Raw genomic sequence first — 20,156 nt, forward strand, 5'->3', positions numbered from 1 at the left:
GCGGTCGGAGAAGGCCTCACTGAGGACTCGGTCTAAAGGGGAGGCCTAGAGGAGGAGGGGGGAGCCAGCCCCGCCAAGCAGAGGTTCCCAAAAGTTATCATTTCTGAAGGGAAGGTCCCAAGGCGTTAAATCTTAGGCACTTTCCAAATACTCCTTCTTAACAGATCAAGAGAAAACGTCTTCAGGTCCCATTCTCCCGTTCTTTCTTTGTGGGATTGGTTATTTGGATATAGGACAACTCAGTAAGGCTGATGGTCCCATTTTCTCACACTTTTTTTCTGCTTTACTTTTGGGGAGACTTTCTAAACTTTATTTCCCAGAATTCTGCTAAGCCTTTATTTCTGCTCTCTTGTTTTAATTTCAAAAAGCTCTGTAGTGTTCTGTTGGCCATCCTACTCTTCAGGGAAGCGGGATCTCCTCTTGTCGCTCTGAGGAGGCTGAGGAGACTGGGAGCTTTCATCCTCCTGTACAGCCCCCTTGTTACTGTGTCCCTCCCTTCTTCCCTCCCTTGTCCTCCCTCCTTTTTGGTTTGTCTTGGTCTCCGCCTTTCCTGTAAGGAGTCTGGTGGCCCTTGGCTGACGTGCATCTTTAAGGATGGGCTGTGGACAAGCCTTTAGGATTCAAGGGCAGAAGAGGGAGCAGAGGCTGAGCTCACCCACCATGAGGCTCTGGGTCCTTCCTATCGTACTGCTAAGATTTCTCCCAGACAACCTCTTTCTCTGCCCGCAGGAAGCCAACCCTCTGAGTGGCCACCACTCTGGGAGGTCAATGGGTGAAGATAGCTGGCAGTCTTTCCATTTAGTTCCTAAACTTTTATTTTCTCCCTCAGTTGTGGTGACACCACCCCAGGGCAGAGAGCTTCTCCTTTAACCCTTTCAGGGACCAAGTCTAGGTTTTCTTCCCAGCTGGGTCAAGACACAATTGCTCAGCTGGGTAGGGAAGAGCAGGGAATCACAGATTTCCAACAACACCCCCCCCCCCACACACACACACCTGTTTAAGCCCCTTCATTCCCATCCGTTTCCAGGGGCAACTAGTGCCACTAAGGGCCTGAGCCTTTCTAACAGCCAAGCTGTGGCTTTCTGCTTTTCCACTGCAAGTCAAGCAGTCAAATGTGTCAGGTCTGCTGCCAGCAACCATTTGTTCATTTGCTTTTCAGTACAATTTTTGCTACTTCCCCACAAAAAAAAAAAAAAAAATCTCATTTTCGTTTTCTTTGGGGGCTTCAGGAGCAAGCAGAGTTCAGTGATGTACACATAAATCTGCTGTCTTTATCTGGAAAGTCCATGTAAGCTATAAAAATCTGTATTTCTTGGGATCCCTGGGGGGCTCAGTGGTTTAGCACCGCCTGCAGCCCAGGGTGTGATCCTGGGGTTCCAGGATCGAGTCCCACATGAGGCTCCCTGCATGGAGCCTGCTTCTCCCTCTGCCTGTGTCTCTGCCTCTCTGTGTCTCTCATGAATAAATAAGAAAAATCTTTTTAAAAAATGTGTATTTCTTGTTATGCACCTCACATACTAAAATATCTTGATTTACAGACAAGAAATTTCATTGTCCCCTCTCTCAACCCCTCTATAGTAGTCAAAGCTATGGACTACTCGATGCTTCATGGAACACTCTCCTCAACTTCTAGACACTACAGTCTTCTAGATTCCCTCTCTCTGCCTCAAATTCTCGTGCTGGCTCATTCTCTTCACCCACCAACAAAAGTTGAAGTTCCTTAAAACTCAGTGTTAGATCCTCTCCTATAGTTAAAAAAAACAAAGTTTTTTATTTATTTATTTATTTTGCTATATAGTCTCTCTGTAGATTATGTCGTTCAAGTTCTTTGCCTAAGTATTAACAATTCACAAACATATGTCCAATCTAGACTTTACCTCTCAGACACAGATCTATGTATCTAATGATATACTTGGGCTTCCTTAATTTCCCCAAAACAGCTTAGATTCTACAGGCCTACGAGAGAACTTATATTCTTACCCGCCTAGACCTGGTCTTCTTGTCTATTGTCTAGGCATACAAGCTAAAAACCAGGATTCACCCTGGACATGTCCTTCTCCCATCCCCCATATTCATTCCTTCTCCATGGTTTACTGGTAGGCTCTCAGGTTGACGTACAATTAAATTTCCTTTTCTCCGTATCTTCTTCCAGTACCTTTAAACTACCAACATCTCCCACCTAAGTTAGTGAACTACCCTCCTCACTCACCTTCCTAATTCTATTCCCCACATTCTCCACCCTAATCCCAAATTCTTATATGGTCTTTTCAAAAGGCTGCATGAATGTCCATATCTTTGCTGAAAATGTGGCTGATTTATTTGCAACTAGGATACACGTCTAAATCTTCATGTTCCACAGCAACATCATGAAAGGCACAGCCCCCATCTACCACGTTTCATGTCTCATGATGCTGCTCTTGGGCATTTGAGACTTAACCCTATAGACTATCTGTACTTGAACACCCTGTGCTTGCCCCACCCCCTTCCAATGCAGGGCCTCTGTACGGGCCGTTCCATGCATGTTTTACCTTTCCCTAGCCATGACATCATCTGTAATTGCTCAGGTGTCATCTCATCCAGCAGGAGTCCGGTGTCCCATCCTGTGCCTCCCTCTGTGGTGCTGCACTACAGTTGCATGTTTTCACACTTTTCTCACGCCCAGAGCACGAGCTGATGGAGCAGCTCTTTGTATCCTCAGCAAAGAGCACAGGTTCTGGCACCTAGTATTTTGTTATTGTATTGTGAATGGCTACAATAGCTCATCTCATATTGAGAAAGTAGGTTATAAAAACCAATGTATAGGACAGATTAGGAATAAGCAGGATTTTCAAGAAAATTATTTCAAAGAAGAGATTTACAGAAAATAAACTCCAACATCTTACTTTTTTTGTTTTGCCCATTGCCTTCAGGATGGAGAGATTTAGGTCTTCAAGTGCTGCAAGTACATTCTCATATTCGCCCAAGTGCTGGGAAAAATATTCTGAAAGTAGAGATATTGAAAAAAATTCATGTTTGCATTTAGGTATCATAAAATAACAATAAAATCTACTGGTGATTTATTCCACAAATGAGTAAAACAAATAAAATGCTATAAGTGAAAACTGGAAGGTTTTCAAAAGAGACTAGGGTGTCAATATACTCATTTCATTAAAAAAAAAACTGAATAGTTAAAATTATCCTTGCAGAAATGCTCTTCCGTACAAAAATAGGGGAGAAAAGGAATCTGGATCTGTGAACAATAAAAATTTGTTCTCAACAACATATTATTATAGCACTCATTAAAAAAGTAACTTCAGTAAAAAATTAAACTATATTTTATTGTTTCTCCTGGGAGACATTTAAGAAGGTAAGCTCTCCTCATCATGGTTAAAATTAATAATGCTGCAAGACACAAGGATGACCCCCTTAGCACCTCCCATGTAACTTTCCCTATCATGATTTAATTTTTTTCCAACAATCTGGTCAGAGCTAAAAGGATTTTTATCACATTTTCAACTGGTAGAAATAAAATACATTGGATGTTAAGATTAGGAGTATGGAATATAGACTATTCCCAAACAAGCTGAAGTATAGGCAAGATAAATGCAAAGCCTCATATTTACTTACAGAAATCTATATATTTCTGAAATTTGAGATCTAGCCTAACCAAAATTCATAGGAAGTCTATATTGAAAAGATCTAGAGCTTTCAGTCACTAGAAAATCATAAGACCTCACCATTCCTATGAACTCATCTTTGAATGAGCTATAGCTTATTACTGTCTCTCTTTAATGTGCCAAAAGTATTTATGTCATCAAGTTGAATGGTAAGAAAAATCAACATAAAGCTATTTGAGATCACTGAGATAAATTTCAGTATGTTTTATCAAATCTTTAAATTAATGCTCAAGATGGAATTATTTGCTGACATTGATCTTAATAACAAATGGGAAGCACCACCGAATGATTTATTAGTAAATGTACAGAAATCATCTGAGAAGAAAAATAAACACAGGAGAGCAATAAATCAATTCTAGATTACGGCTGTCAAATTATAATTTGTGTACACATGGATTAAAAATGCATGGCATATTTTTGACAAAAAGTAAATGCTTTCCTGATTATGCATTCCTTAAAAAATGTAACACACATTCCTTAATGTGTGTTACAAATTATCCCACATAAGGGTTCTTTCAGGAAGGGATTAGTTGGAAAACAAATAAGGAAGCAGATATTCCTTAAATACCTGCTTGACAATAAGATTTTAATTCTTGGCTCTCATACTGATTTTGAGTGTTGACCAACATGTCCCACCTTGTTGCCATTATTCGGAATAAATGAAGTTCCTGTGAACAAAATTGTTGTGAACTAGCAAGCAGTTAATGTGGCTCCAGAATATTAACTGACAAAAATAATTAGCAGAATAAAATCCACACTAAATTGAAACAAGCAAAATGTATAAAGAATACTGGAAACAAAATTATTAGCAAAATTTTAATATATACAAAGACTCAAAAAAAGACTGCCTGTTTGCATTTAAAATCCCCATCACTCAGGGATGCCTGCGTGGCTCAGTGGTTAAGCACCTGCCTTCAGCTCAGGGTGTGATCCCGGGATCCTGGGATCGAGTCCCACATCGGGCTCCCTGCATGGAGCCTGCTTCTCCCTCTGCCTCTCTCTGTGTCTCTCATGAATAAATAAATAAAATTTTTTAAAAAATAAAAATTAGAAAACAAATAAAATCCCCATCACAGAAATATATTAAGTGAAAAATAGAATTTTGTGCTTAAAAGTCAAGGTTAAAAAAATAAAAGAAGGAACACAGCCTTTTAAAATATTGTCATAAAATACCTGGCTTAATCAATGAAGGTGTCCTGGAGAGAATATAAATTTCCTCTCTGCTGTGAAATCAAGTTTATGAAGGTACGTGCTGATAAAGAGCATGAGAAGACAATGAGGTTTCCGGGCTGACACCTATCTAGCCTGCCTGCCTACCTTCCTGACTTCCTTCCTTCCTTTCATTTTTTTTTTTAAGATTTTATTTATTCATGAGACAGAGAGAGAGTGAGAGAGGCAGAGACACAGGCAGAGGGAAAGCAGGCTCCACGCAGGGAGCCTGATGTGGGACTCGATCCCAGGTCTGCAGGATCAGGCCCGGGGCTGAAGACAGCACTAAACCACTGAGCCCGGGCTGCCCCCTTCCTTCCTTTCTTTATTCGTCTACTCATTCATCTCAATTATCAAAGGAGTCAAGAGAAAAAAAAAATTACTCCCCAAGCAATATACTAGCACACAAAGAAAATAACTCGAATAGAGAGAACTACAATACCCAAGCCCTGGATAGGAGTTTAAGAATAAGAACTATTTTGAGGTGGTGTGGGTCAGTGTCATTCAAATTGTTTTACAATCTACCAACAGTCATTTACAAGGGCAACTAGAGCTCCAATGAGCCAGCAACATTTAACATATATAAAAGAGAATCCACACGCTCCACTTCATGATGGTGAAGGTTTAGTCATTTAGTCATCCAGGCACTTAGTGCCTTCTGTGTGCCATATAGGTTATACTAGGAGCTTAGAATACAAAGAAGACAGAAATTTTAAGGAACCTACAACCAGGTAGGAGAAGTAAGTATTCCAACAAACAACTGCTATACACATGATCATTGTTCCAGACAATGGTTCAAGAACCGGGTACAAAAATGCAATCAAAGTACAGGGCAAAGCAGGGGACATCCCTTGATTGCTTTGCTCTGGTGGCCAGGGGGCTTACATTTATGGGCCCCATAGGACTATGGAGAAAGAGTTCTTAACCAGGTACCCCCCAACCCCATAGAATAGCACAGAAATGGCAGACTGAATCACACCCATAGTCTTACTGAGAAAAAATCCCACTAGCTTATCTTCAGAGCTATGGCATGAGAGGTAGGCTTGTAAGGAACATATATCTAGGGACCAACATTAATCCTCTCTAGAGACTGGGGAGGCAAGCATCACCATCTATGTGCTTCCTCTTGGCCCTACCCAGATCATTGGTGTCTTTAAAGGAGCTTATGTACACATCTGGCATCCCAGCTTTCTGGGCTGTTGCTGAGCCTTGATAGTCTACTTGATGATCAGCAGGGCTTGTGTTTATGAGCACGACAGGATAATAGCAAAGGAAGAAATACTTCTAAGTGGCTATCACCCAGGGATCAGTGCAGAGGGAGCAGAAAGAAATAACTGTCACCCAGACTTTCCCTAAAAGAAGTATATTTGCATACTTTAAAAGCTGTTGCCTGAGGGTCTAGCTTCCAATCAGGGTAACTGTGGATGCTAACTAAGATCTTCCCCTCTGAGACACTGACCTGACTTGGCACACCCTCAGTTACTGGGAACCACTAGAATAAAGCAGGCTACTTGAACAAGATTTGAAGACAACCAAGAGCTAGGGAAAGGCTGAAAGATAAGGTACATCTCTCATATAAGAACATTCTTTCAAGACTGGAAGAGGTGATCATTTTAAATAATACACAGAAATCAACTTAGAGAGAAAAAAAAAAGATGAAACAGAGGAATATGTACTAAACAAAAGAATAAGGTAATAATTTAGGGGAAAAAAAAAGACTTTAATAGAGATTAGTGATTTACCTAAAAAAAGAGTTCAAAATAATGGTTATAAAAATAACTGCCAAAAAAAAAAAAAAACTGCCAAACTTGGAAGTAAATAAAGTCAGAATTTCAAAAATATACAAAGCACCAAACAGTAGTCACAGTATGAAGAATGCAAAAACTAAAGTGAAAAGCACAACATAGGACTTCAAAAGCAGACTAAATGAAGCAGAAGAAAGGAAGGCAGTCAAACTTATCTAATCAAAGCAGCAAAAAGAAAAAGGAAAGAAAAAAAGTCAGGAGAGCTTAAGAGACTTATAGGACATCATCAACTAGACCAACATTCACATTATAGGGGTCTCAAAAGGAGAAGAGAGAAAGGAGCAGAAAAAAAATCTTGTTTGTAAAAATAATGACTGAAAACTTCTCTAACCTGGGGGGAGGAAATAGACATACAGATCCAGGAAGCCCATAAAGTTCCCATCCAAGTAAAACCACAGGGAACCGCACCAAGACACATTATAATTAAACTGTCAAAAGTTAAGGCAGGGAAAGAATCTAAAAAGCAGCAAGAGTGGGATGCCTGGGTGGCTCGGCGGTTGAGCATCTGCCTTTGGCTCAGGGCACGATCCCGGAGTCCTGGGATTGAGTCCCACATCAGGCTTCCTCCATGGAGCCTGCTTCTCCTTCTGCCTATGTCTCTGCCTCTCTCTTTCTTTCTCTGTGTGTGTCTCTCTCATGAATAAATAAAATCTTTTTAAAAAATAAATAAAAAATAAAAAAACAGCAAAAGACAGATGACTTGTTAAGTACAAAGGAACCCCTATCAGTAGATTTTCAGCAGAAACTTTGCAGTCCAGAAAAAAGTGGCATGATTATATTCAAAAACACTGCCAGTCAACCATACCCTACCCAGCAAGCTGTCCTTCAGAATTAGAGAAATAAACAGTACTCCAGAGCAGTAAAAGCAAAAGGAGTTCATCAGCACTAGACCAGCCTTACAAAAACTGTTAAAAGAACTTCTTTAATCTGAAACAAAAGGGTACTACTTAACAGGAACACATTCAAAAGTGTATATCTCACTGGTAAAAGTAAATGTGTAGTAAAATTCAGAATAATCTAATGTTGTAAAGGTAGTGGGTTAATCATTTATAAAGCTAGTATGAAGGTTAAAAGACAAAAGTATTCATATAATGATAACTATAATAAATTGTTACTGTAGACACAAGATAAAAATCTGTAAATTGTGACATCTAAAAAAGGTTTCACAGGGGTAAGGAGGTAAAAATATAGAGCTTTAGAATGTGTTCCAACTTCAGTTGTTATCAAGTTAAACCAGTTATAAATTATTTTGTGGAAGCCTCATGGGAACCACAAAGCAAAACCTTATAGTAGCTAGACACACACACACACACACACACACACACACACACAAAGAGAAAAAACTAAACTATATCACTACAGAAAAACATCAAATCACAAAGGAAGAAAACAAGAGGAAAAGAAAGGAACAGAGGAAAGAGAACTACAAAACAGCCAGGAAACAATCAATAATACATAAATACGTATGAATCAATACTTACTTTAAATATAAATGGACTAAATTCTCCAATCAAAAGACAGAGTGGATAGATGGATTAAAAATAGAGATTCGTTTAGGATATAAGGACACAGACTGAAAGTGAAGAGATAGAAAAATATATTCCATGCAAGTAAAAACCAAAAGAAAGCTGGAGTAACTATACATATATTAGATAAAATAGAATTTAAGACAAAGATTATAAAAAGAGACAAAGAAGGTTATTATGTAATGATAAGGGGTCAAAGCCACCAAAAGAATATTACATTTGTAAATATATATTTGTATATAATTTGTGTGTGTGTGTATATATATATATATATATATATACACACACATAACATAGGAGCACATAAATATATAAGGCATATATTAACAGACTTCAAGAGAGAAACAGGAATGTAATAATAGTAAGGGACTTTAATATGCTACCTACATCAATAGACCATTCAGGCAGAAAAATCAATAAAGAAACAATATTCTTAAATGACACATTAGACCAGATGGACTATGTATATACACGTACACGTACTTACATGCATATATACATACATACACACACACAAAGACCATTCCATCCAAAACCAACAGAATACAAATTCTTCTCAAGTACACAAGGAAGATTCCACTGGATAGATCCTATGTTATGCCACAAGATAAGTCTTAATAAATTTAAGAAGACTGAAATTATATCAAGCATCTTATCTGATCACAATGGTATAAAACTAGAAATCAGTTACAAGATGAAAATGAAAATTTACAAATATGTGGAGAGTAAACTATATGCTCCTGAACAACTACATGCTCCCTGAATCAAAGAAATTAAAAGAATGCCAATAATACCCTGAGACAAATAAAAGTAAAAATACGATATACCAAAACTTAGGGAATACTCCAAAAGCAGTTCTAAAAGAGAAGTTCATAGAGCTAAATGCCTACCTACATCAAGAAACAAGAAAGACCTCAAATAAATAACCAACTTTTGTACCTCAAGGAACTAGAAAAGAACTGGAGCACAAAGTAAGTAGAATGAAGGTATTAAGGAAGATCACAGCATACATAAATGAAATAGAGACCTTAAAGACAATAAAAATCAATGAATAAGAGCTGGTTTTTTGAAAGATAAATAAAATTGACAAACATTATCTAGATTCACCAAGAAAAAAAAAGAAGGGACAAAATATCAGAAATGAAAGAGACATTAACAACAGATACAACAGAAATATAAAGGATCAAAAGGAGCTACTATAAGCAACTATACCATTAAACTGGATAACCTAAAAGAAATGGATAAATTCGTAGAAGAGTAATACATAACCTACAAAGGCTGACTCATGACAAAATAGAAATTTGAATATAGACCAATTATTGGTAAGAAAATTGATTCAGTAATCAAAAACCTCCCAAGCAGAAGTCCAGGACCAGATGGCTTCACTGGTGAATTCTATCAAGCATTTAAAGAACAGTACCAATCCTTTTCAAATTCTTCAAAACAAAACATGGGGGGGAGGGGTGAAGAGGAAGGAATATTTCCAAACTCATTTCATAAGGCCATATTATCCTCCTACCAGGGAGGAGGATAACCAGAAAAGGACGCTACAATAAAACTACAGGCCAGTGTCCCTGATGAACACAGATGCAAAAATTCCCCCAAATTGAAAGGAGAAAAAATGAGTGGGAAACATCAGAAAGGGAGACAGAACATGAGAGACTCCTAACTCTGGGAAACGAACAAGGGGTGGTAGAAAGGGAGGTGGGCAGGGGCTGGGAATGACTGGGTGAAGGACACTGAGGGAGGGGCTTGATGGGATGAGCACTGGGTGTTATTCTATATGCTGGCAAATTGAATGCCAATAAAAGATAAATTTATTAAAAAAATAAAAATAAAAATAAATCTTTAAAAAAATAAAAATATTATAAAAAAAAAATATCCCCCAAATTATTAGCTAACTGAAATCAACATTACATTAAAAGGATCATATACCATGCGGGATTTTTTCCAGAGATGCAGGGATAGTTCAACATCCATAAAAATCAATCAGGCATTTAACAAAATTCATGCCCAGTCATGATAAAAAAAAAAAAGTCTCACTGTGTACAGAGGGAATATATCTTAACATAATAGATGACAAATGTGATAAGCCCACAGTTAACATCGTACCAATGCTGAAAAGTCAAAACTCTCCCCGTAAGAGCAGAAAGAAGATAAGACCACTTTATTCAACACTGTACTGAAGTCTTAGCCAAGGCAATTAGGCAAGAAAACGAAAAGTCATTCAAATCAGAAAGGAAAGGTAACTGTCACTATTTGACAGAATATTATATATAGAAAACTCTAAAGACTCTACCAAAAAAATTGTTAGAATAAACAAATTCAGTAAAATTAAAGGTACAAAACCAGTAATATATAAAAATCAGATGCATTTCTGTACAATAATGAACTCCTTAGAAAGAAATAAAAATTCCATTTATGATTGCATTTAAAGAATAAGTTTAACCAAGGAGATGAAAAATCTGCACACAATCTATAATGTAGGAAGACATTGATGAAAGAGATTGAAGACCAGTAAGTCTGTGCTCATGGACTGGAACATATGGACGTTTTAACAATATTATCTAAAGCAATCTACAGATTCACTGCAAACCCTATCAAAATTCCAATGGCATTTTTTGGAAGTAGAAAAAACTACCCTAACACGTGTACAGAACTACAAAAGGTCCCAAAGAGCAAAATTTTGAGAAAGAAGAACAAAGCTGGAGGGCATCACGCTTCTCAGTTGGACATTCTATCACAAACTTTGGTAATCAAAACAGTATGTTACTGGCATAAAAAGAGATGCACAGATCAACAGAACAAAACAGCCCAGAAATAAACCCATGCATATATGGCCAATTAGTTTATGACAAAGGAGCCAATACATATAATGGGGAAAGGGCAGTCTTTTTAACAAATGGTGCTAGAAAACCTGGACAGCTACGTGCAAAGGAAAAGAAACCAATGCTATCTTTCACCATACACAAAAATCAACTTAAACTGGGTTAGAGATTTAGATTTAAGATCTGATACCATATAACTCCAAGAAGAAAACATGGCAAGTTCCTTGATATCAGTCTTGGCAGTGATTTTTTTTTTTTTTTTTTGATTTGACACTCACAGAAAGGCAACAAATTATAAATAAACACGTAGGACTACATCAGACTAAAAAGCTCCTGCAAAGCAAACAAAAACAAAATGAAAACACAACCTACTGAATAGGAGAAGGTATCTGCAAATTATACATCTGGTTAAGTGGTTAATATTCAAAATATATAAAGAAATCCTACAATACAACAGCAAAAACAAAAAAACAAAAATAAGCAGAGGATTAGACATTTTCCCAAAGAAGACATACACATGGCAAACAGGTACATGAGAAGGTGTTCAACACAGCTAATCATCAAAGAACTGCAAATCCAAATCACAACGAGATAACAGCTGTTGGAATGTGGATTATCAGCAGGATGGTAGTAAGTGTTGGTGAAAACGTGGAGAAAAGGGAACCCTCGCGCACTGTTGATGGGAATGTAAATTGTATATTTTCAATACAGAAAACGGTATGAAGGTTCCCCAAAAGTTATAAATAGAACTACAGTACCTCCCAACAATTCCACCTCTGGGTATTTGCCCAAAGGAAACAAAAACACCAACTCATAAGGCACCTGGGTGGCTCAGGTCACGATCTCAGGGTTCTGGGATCAAGCCCCGCATTGGGCCCTCTGCTCAGTAGGGGAACCTGCTTCCCCCATCTCTCTGCCTGCCACTGTGCTACTTGTGCTCTCTGTCAAATAAATTTAAAAAATCTTAAAAACAAAAGACTCCCGGGATCCCTGGGTGGCGCAGCGGTTTGGCGCCTGCCTTTGGCCCAGGGCGCGATCCTGGAGACCCGGGATCGAATCCCACATCGGGCTCCCGGTGCATGGAGCCTGCTTCTTCCTCTTCCTATGTCTCTGCCTCTCTCTCTCTCTCTCTCTGTGACTATCATAAATAAATTAAAAAAAAAAAATTAAAAAAAAAAAAAACAAAAAAAAAAACAAAAGACTCCCCACTAATTTAAAAAAAATATATATATATATATATACCTCCATGTTCATAACACCATTATTTATGACAGCCACGACATGGAAATAACATAAGTGTCCGTCGATGGATAACAGTGAAGAAAATGTAGTTATATATACACAGTAGAATATTATTCAGTCATGAAAAGATAGAAATCTTGCCATATATGATAACATGGATAGAACTCGAGGGCATTCTGCTAAGTGAAGTAAGTCAGAGAAAGACAAACACAGTCTCAACTTGTTTGTGAAATTGAAAAAATAATAATAAAACTTCTAGATACAGATACTTCTAGAAAATAGATTGCTAGGTGGGTGAAATAAATGATGGTGGCCAAAAGGTACAAATTTCCAGTTACAAAATAAGTCATGGGGATGTAATGTGCAACTCAGTGACGATAGTTAATAATACTGTATAATGTATTTGGAATTTGCTAAGAGACTAGATCTTACAGTTCTCAATACAAGACCGAAAAACTGTGTGGAGTGATGCACGGTAATTAGACTTACTGTAGTGATCATTTCACAATATGAACAGTTATCAAGTCATTACTCTATACCTGAAATTAAGGTTAGGTCAACTAGATCTCAATTAAATCCCTTATTGCAGTACCCTACTGTGAAAGAGATATGTTCAGATAATCACCTTCCCCCCCAAACCCCCCCCCCAAAAAAAAAAGTATAGGTCAAAGAATGCTGAAGTCCCCTGCAGGGAGTCAGAGACAGCTCCACAGAGCAGGCATGACAAGGCCTGGATTAACTGATGAACAGGACTTAATCTTCTGGATAACCAGAGAAAGGGTAAATAAACAGCAGCAGGCAAGCAGGTGATCTCTTACCATATTTGCAGGAACACGTATAGGTCAGCCTTGCTGGGACATACAGGACAGGACTGAAACATATTTGAGGAGAAGGGGTGGCAAGGAAGCAGGATGCCAAAAATCAGTGATGAGAGAGGAAGCTGGACAGGTTGCAAGTAGGCCTTGCTAGTGCTCTAAATTTATCCTCAAGTCTAGGTCAGTATTTCAGACCATCCGCATCAGAATCCCGTAGAGAATTCTTAAGCCTCAATGCGCCAGCTGTGGTCTGGGCCAGCAGCATCAGTATGACCTGGGAACTTGTTAGAATGTAGCACCTCGGGACGCCCTGGTGGCTTAGACTCCTCATTTTGGCTCAGGTCATGATCTCAGGGATCTGGGATCGAACTTGGCTTTGCATCAGGCTCTGTGCTCTGCTTGGGATTCTCTCTCCCTCCCCCCCTCCCCCTCTTCAGTCTCACACTCTCTTTCTAAAATAAGTCTAAAAACAAAACAAAACAAAAAAGAATGTAGCATCTCAAGCCCACCTCAGACCTACACTGAGTCACATTCTTCATTTTATTAAGCCCCTAGGTGATTTGTAGGCACATTTAAGTTTTTTTGTTGTTGTTGTTGTTTTGGTTTTGCTTTTTTTTTTTTTTTTTGGCACATTTAAGTTTGAGAAGCATTGCCCTAGAGTGCTCATTAGAAAGGAAGACTGAGGTCTCATCACTGAATCGGAATCTTTGGGTTAAGGCCAAGGAATCACCACGTTTTATAGACATGCCAGGATGGATTAGGACCTGAAATAAATCTGAGAATCACTACAGGCAATGGGAAGCCACGGGACAATTTTGGAAAGTAGAGTGATATCTTCCAATATTCTTTTTTTTATTATTAATTTATTTTTTATTGGTGTTCAACTTGCCAACATATAGCATAACACCCAGTGCTCATCCCATCAAGTGCCCCCCTCGGTACCCGTCACCCAGTCACCCCCACCCCCCGCCCACCTCCCCTTCCACCACCCCTAGTTCGTTTCCCAGAGTTAGGAGTCTCTCATGTTCTGTCTCCCTTTCTGAGATTTCCCACTCATTTTTTTTATCTTCCAATATTCTTATGAGCAAGGCTATCCTGGACATGCTGTGGAAAGCCTGGGAATGTTGACGACACACCATGAGGAGAGACAAGAGCACCATCAACTGTCAGGAGTGATTTCATCACAGAACAAGGACCTTGCATCATGCAGAAGCTGAGGTGAGGATAGGTAGGAACTTGAAATTTCAGCAGTATTATCTACATACCCGAAGATGCGATAGGCGGGAAAAGAAGACCAGTGATAGCTTTGCAAGTGACTGAGCTTGGACTGTTTTATCCCTGTTACTGCGCTCAAGTGTCTCATTTGGATCACAATTCCAGGATGAGCTGGGCAAATCACAGCATTAGAGAGAAAGAAAGATCCAGAATAAATACTGGTTCATTAGAACTCTAGTTTGTTGACAGCATGGCCCATCAAGAGACACTCAAGCCACAGGGCCAGAGGGGAGACCATGTAAAATTCCAGGCAGGAGGGAGAAGGTGAAGTCAGGGCAGCGATGGAGGTAGAGGTGACTGGGATAGAGACCTGGGACTGCAGCACATGGGGCCTGAGACTGGATGTGAGAGCTGAAGGCAGCTACCACGCAGAAAAGGTGCTGGTCATTACAGACTGTGGGTAAGAAGGGGAGCACCAGCCTGGGGGGGCCTGAGTGTGCAGGCCTGGGTGGTTAGTAGTGCAGAGCAGGAGCTCCAAAGCAGCAGAAATGAGTGAGGAAGGAACCCAAAGGTGGGAACCGTCCCGTCACTCACAAACCCCAAAGATTATCCCATTCAGAGGCACACCCAGGGCTCGCATCTAAGGCGGGTTCCAGCTACTGGGGTCACACTGAGGCCATCTGGGCAGCCTCTATCCTGCAGCCCTCTGCACTCGGGCTCCTTTCCTCTTTTCTAACAACATATCTCTAAGTTCAGGGTCTGAGGCGGACCACAAGAGCCAGGACAACTCTGATCCTTCCAGAGAAAGGGTCCAGGACCCCAGAACACACCTCATTCTCCAGATGTAACCTTCCTCTGTGGCCTGGACTTAGAGCTGCACTTCACATGTGCCCCAAAGGGTCAGAGTAAAGCAGAAGAGGCATGAAGATGGGGACACCCCCCACACACACAGGGTGACCTCTATCCCTTCAGCTCTCTATGGAGCATAAAATGCTGAATATATGCATGGTCTCAGGACAGTCCCCCCCAAAATCCAGTTTATGTGGAACTCTTTTTACCTCTTTTGCTTGTAGGATACTTCTTTTTTTTTAAATCTATAATAGGATTTGTTATAGTATCAAAAGACAATAAAAAAGAGCTGCATGGTTCCATGGGTAAAAAAGCAAAAACTCTTTCCTCCAATAACTAGAGTAGATTTCCTGGAGAAGTGATGCGCTTTTATTGAAACCTGCACGTGAGTTCCACGGGCAGGAGCACACAGAATCGTACAGCGCACACGGAGATGCGTGACAGCCCATTCTCATCAGTTGAAGCGAAGAATCTTGGAAAGATTCTAAGAGTCTAAAAACATTGTCCTCTAAGAGAATAGAGCACGGTTTACAGACAGACGTATTCGACAAGTTATCTATCAGAAAGCAAATTATCTCCTCGCGGAGGTTCAATGCAGTGTCTTCGCTAATAATATGCCGCCTGAAGGTTAGATTCTCCCTTCCCTGCTGTACTTGACTGGTGGTGGCGCATCACCGAGTTTTGTTTTCCGGTTCTGCATCTTAATGCTCCAGGTGGTCGTGTTCTCAAGTTTGAAGTTCTAAGAATTTCAAGTCCGAACCACAGCCCCATACCCTCCGCCCAGGCCACCCTGGGAGCTGATCTCACAAAGCATTCTTAGGAGTTTAGACGACATCTATGGTGTGTATCTTGCTATAGGTTCCCGAGAAGTCTACTAGACCAAGAGGAAAATACTGAGGTGAGGGAGACTGGAGAGGTGGGAAGAACCCATGCTCTGATGGTGCGCCAGTTGGGAATCTAAGGACAAGGGTCATTTTGAGAGAATGCGTATCAGTGTCATGCAAAGTGTTTTACATCTTTTTTGGTGACTTTTTTTTTTTTTTTTTAAGTAGGCTCCACTGCCAGCATGGAGCCCAGTGCAGGGCTGGAGCTCACAACCCTGAGATCAAGTCCTGAGCTGAGGTTAGGAGACAGATGCTTAACTGACTGAGCATCCCAAGAGGTGCCCTTCTTTTTTGGTGATTTTATGAATGTGCCAGATAGCCACAGCTCTAATAGTATGGAAGAGGAATAGTGACTTGTGATTTTCTGGCTGGCACAGGTCCCTCAGCACTGCCCAGGCTGGGGCAAAGCAAGCCGGTGTTCTTCTGGGGTCTGACCAGGGACACTCAGGACACAGTTACTAAAAGGAATCTTACATATAAAGCTTACCTACTTGTCCTCCCCTTGGAGTGTCCTGCACCCTCAGTTTTTATAGATCTTACTTGTAAGCAAATTAAAAAAAAATATTTGGTAGACAGCAACTAGATGAGAAAGTAGAATATTGAATGTGCCTGACTTTGCTCACAGAGCTTTCTTGGAGAAATGCTTTCAGATCAGCACTCTAGCTACACGAACTTTCATTGCAATTATTCTTCATCCATCTCTAAGTATCTCAAAATACTTAGCTGCCAAGTTCAAGATTTGCAAAATAGTTCAGTTAAAAAGGAGTAAGGTTTATCACAATAGTTGAAAACTGGATCGAGGGACACCTGGGTGGCTCAGTGGTGGGACGCCTGGGGGGCTCAGTGGTAGAGCGTCTGCCTTCAGCTCAGGGTGTGATCTCGGGTGAAGGGATCGAGTCCCACGTTGGGCTCCCTGCGTGGGGCCTGCTTCTCCCTCTGCCTGTGTCTCTGCCTCTCTCTCTGTGTCTCTCATGAATAAATAAATAAAATCTTTAAAAAAAAAAAAAACTAGGTCGAGTCGGGAAAGTAATATTTTTCCTCCTGATAGATTTAAGATCACAGCTGAAGATGGAATGAACAGAAAACCGAAGACTCAAAGCCAGAGTTCAAACTCTACACCTAATGTAACTGGGTTATGTACTGGATTGATAAGATCCAGCCGAAAGCTGCTCTTTGGGAAGGCCTTCCTAATCACGCCAAGAGTGGCACGCCTAAACACTGCTGGTGGGCGTGCAAACCGAAGAACCTCTGGCCACGAAATCACACCTATAGGCATCTAACCACACAGGACTACGCATACGAGAGTATGAAGATAATACAAATAAGGATATTTACTCCAGTACTGTTTGTCCAAGCAAAAAGCTGGAAACAGCCTGAAAATCCACAAAAGGGATTGGATTGAAAAAACTAAGGTAAATGCAGCACACTTAGAGCCTTTTTAATACAAGGAACAGTGTGCAGCTGTACTGATGGTATAGTGTGACCTCACTGTTGGAAAAATTCTCTATCAAGGCGTATGTGTCGATGTCAAGGTAGGAATAAAAATATCTGGAAGGATATGCTCCAAGCAGTTAGCAGCGGAGACTAAGGGAAAAGGAGAGGGAGAAAGAAAGAGAGAGACGGACATTCCAGCTTATATGCCTATGTGATCTATTATTAAATTTTAAAAACAGATTTTCTCAACTAAAATAATACTTCAATAGATTTTGATTTCTAGGTCCATAATTTAATAAATTAACAAACTAAGTAAAAGCAACAGAATGCAAGTTTTACCTGGACCTTCCAACTGATTCTATGGAAGAGTCCAAGAAATCTGTTTCCCATACTGATCAAGTGCCACCCCTCCCATGCACAAGGGGGAATTTGTGCGGGGTGTGAGTCGACAGATTTTACTTGCTTGTACTGAAGCATCTGGTTTTGATTAGAATCCAACTTAAATATTTACTTTATATTTACAAAATAACAAGACATGAAGCTATACTCTGGAAATTAAAATGCACATTCTTGAACAGAGAGGGGGAGGATTATAACACACGATTGGGAATACTAGTATCGCTGGTTTTAAAAACACAGAGCAAGTTGGCTGCATTAAAACCCCATACACTAGGGGAGCCTGGGCGGCTTAGTCTGTTAAGCATCCGACTCTTGATTTCAGCTCAGGTCATGATTTCAGGGTCTTGAGATCAAGCCCCACAGCGGGCTCTGACTGGGAGTGGAGCCTGTTTGGGATTCTCTCTCCATCCCTGTCCTTCTCCCTCTGCCTCACTCCCTATCCCCAGCTTGCATGCTCTCTCTCTCTTAAAAAAGAAAAAAAATCCATTTGCCAATGCTCTAACTATGGGGAAAATCATAGTCAAATCTTCTCCCAATAAATACAGAGTAGGTTCCTAATCTACTTCGATTATTATAAAAGACAAACTTTTGTTTTTGAAGAGGATTAAGATACACGGATCATACTAAGAGCGAATAATGTAATATTCCTTAATGACAATACATTAGCCACACAGCAAATAAAGAGGAGCCGTAAACGTCTTTCTGTTAAAAGCCCTCCTAAGAGTTTGCTTTCTCACAAGCCATGCCTATCTACACAAAATTGAGTAGGAAACAAAAAGAATTACCTGGATGATTTGAGGAAATCATTACTTTGGCCTGACCTATCCAGACACGTGAGGCAAATGGGTCTCCCAACTTCACAAAATTATCAAGATAATCTCAGTTCTCTGCTTCATCTCCTGACTTCACTGGCAGGGACTATATGCGCATGGATGAGAATGGATCACAACTTGACCTTTATAGTGATTGCTGTTCTCTAGAAAGCCTGGTGGCCATGGTCCTACTGGCCCCTTTGCCCACTTGGCACAGTTTCATACGTGTGTGTGGATGGGTTATGCTTGAATTAAGTGTAAAAGTATGCCAGGATTTTTTCTCTGTTTTTCTCTACCAGGGTTCCATAATTAACAAAATCATAACACGCCTTGGTATCAGATACCTGGCTTCTGCATAGACAATGTGCTTTTCAGTTGGATTCTTCTCACTGAACAGGAGCTAGACATTATGTAGGAACAGAAAACAGTGTTTTATGACCACTGGAAAACTGGAAAGCTTATGATGAGTTTGTGTTGTTTGGAGTGATTTTCTTGAAACCTTGTGTTCTGATATTTTGTTCTGACATAACCTCGCTTGGCGTTGTCCTACAATTTTGATGAAATGAAAGATGACCACTCTTGAATATTGTATTGTATTTGTACAATACAAAATATTGTATTGTAAAACTTTAACTTTGTAAGAATTAGAAGATGTTCAGGAAGTGCCTGTGACTTCATTTAGGAGTTTTAAAGAATCTCATCTGTAAAATTATTTTTAAAAAACCTAGATGAATAAAAAAAATCAAACTTGGACAGGAGGTTTTCTTATATAACTACCTTAAAACATAAAACTTCTGAAAAAAACTTCTTTAACTTCTCAGTATTCAGAGAAAAATGATGGTTTCACACTGAATAGTCTCACAATGCTCCATAGTTTTTTTTTTTTTTTTTTTCCCATAACAAAAAATAAAGCTTGTGATGCCTGGGTGGCTCAGCAGTTGAGCATCTGCCATCAGCTCAGGGCATGATCCTGGGGTCCCGGGATCGAGTGGGCTCCCTGCATGGAGCCTGCTTCTCCCTCTGCCTCTGTCTCTGCCTCTGTGTGTGTGTGTGTCTCTCATGAATAAATAGATAAAATCTTTTAAAAAATAATAAAGCTCAGAAATCTTTGCCTTTTCCACATTCCCAGCCTTTGACTTTTGTTTCCAACCGTGAAGATGAAGAAAATAAATGAAGAGGCTGTATAAATCAGCAATCTGTAGAAATTCCTCTATTGAAACTGGTTTTGCGAGTGACATTTAAAATTCTAGAAATGTTAAAAAATAAAATAAAATAAAATAAAATTCTAGAACTGTTTAGGCAGGTATGGAACAAAGTTGCTCTTACATGTGAAGGGGGGGTCAACTTTGAAACACGGCAATAAGAGGCAAACTACTTGAAGAGGATAATGAAGTCCTATTAAAAACCAATGTAAAAATATATTCAAACTAGTGGAGAATTTGCTATTGTAAAACTAACTGTACCAACTACAAAACAATTCTC

General features: G+C 39.7%; 1 protein-coding gene across 1 annotated transcript in view; it reads right to left on the minus strand.

The window, feature by feature from the left end:
- The window catches only part of NECAB1 (N-terminal EF-hand calcium binding protein 1), a 185,766-nt gene that overhangs the window by 92,632 nt on the left and 72,978 nt on the right, over window positions 1–20,156 (minus strand). Inside the window, exon 5 of the mRNA XM_077876306.1 lies at window positions 2,883–2,980. Within this exon, the coding sequence (XP_077732432.1) occupies window positions 2,883–2,980 (98 nt within the window). The remainder of the gene's footprint in view (window positions 1–2,882; window positions 2,981–20,156) is intronic.

The sequence above is a fragment of the Canis aureus genome, chromosome 28 (assembly GCF_053574225.1).
Source record: "Canis aureus isolate CA01 chromosome 28, VMU_Caureus_v.1.0, whole genome shotgun sequence".
NCBI lineage: Eukaryota > Metazoa > Chordata > Mammalia > Carnivora > Canidae > Canis > Canis aureus.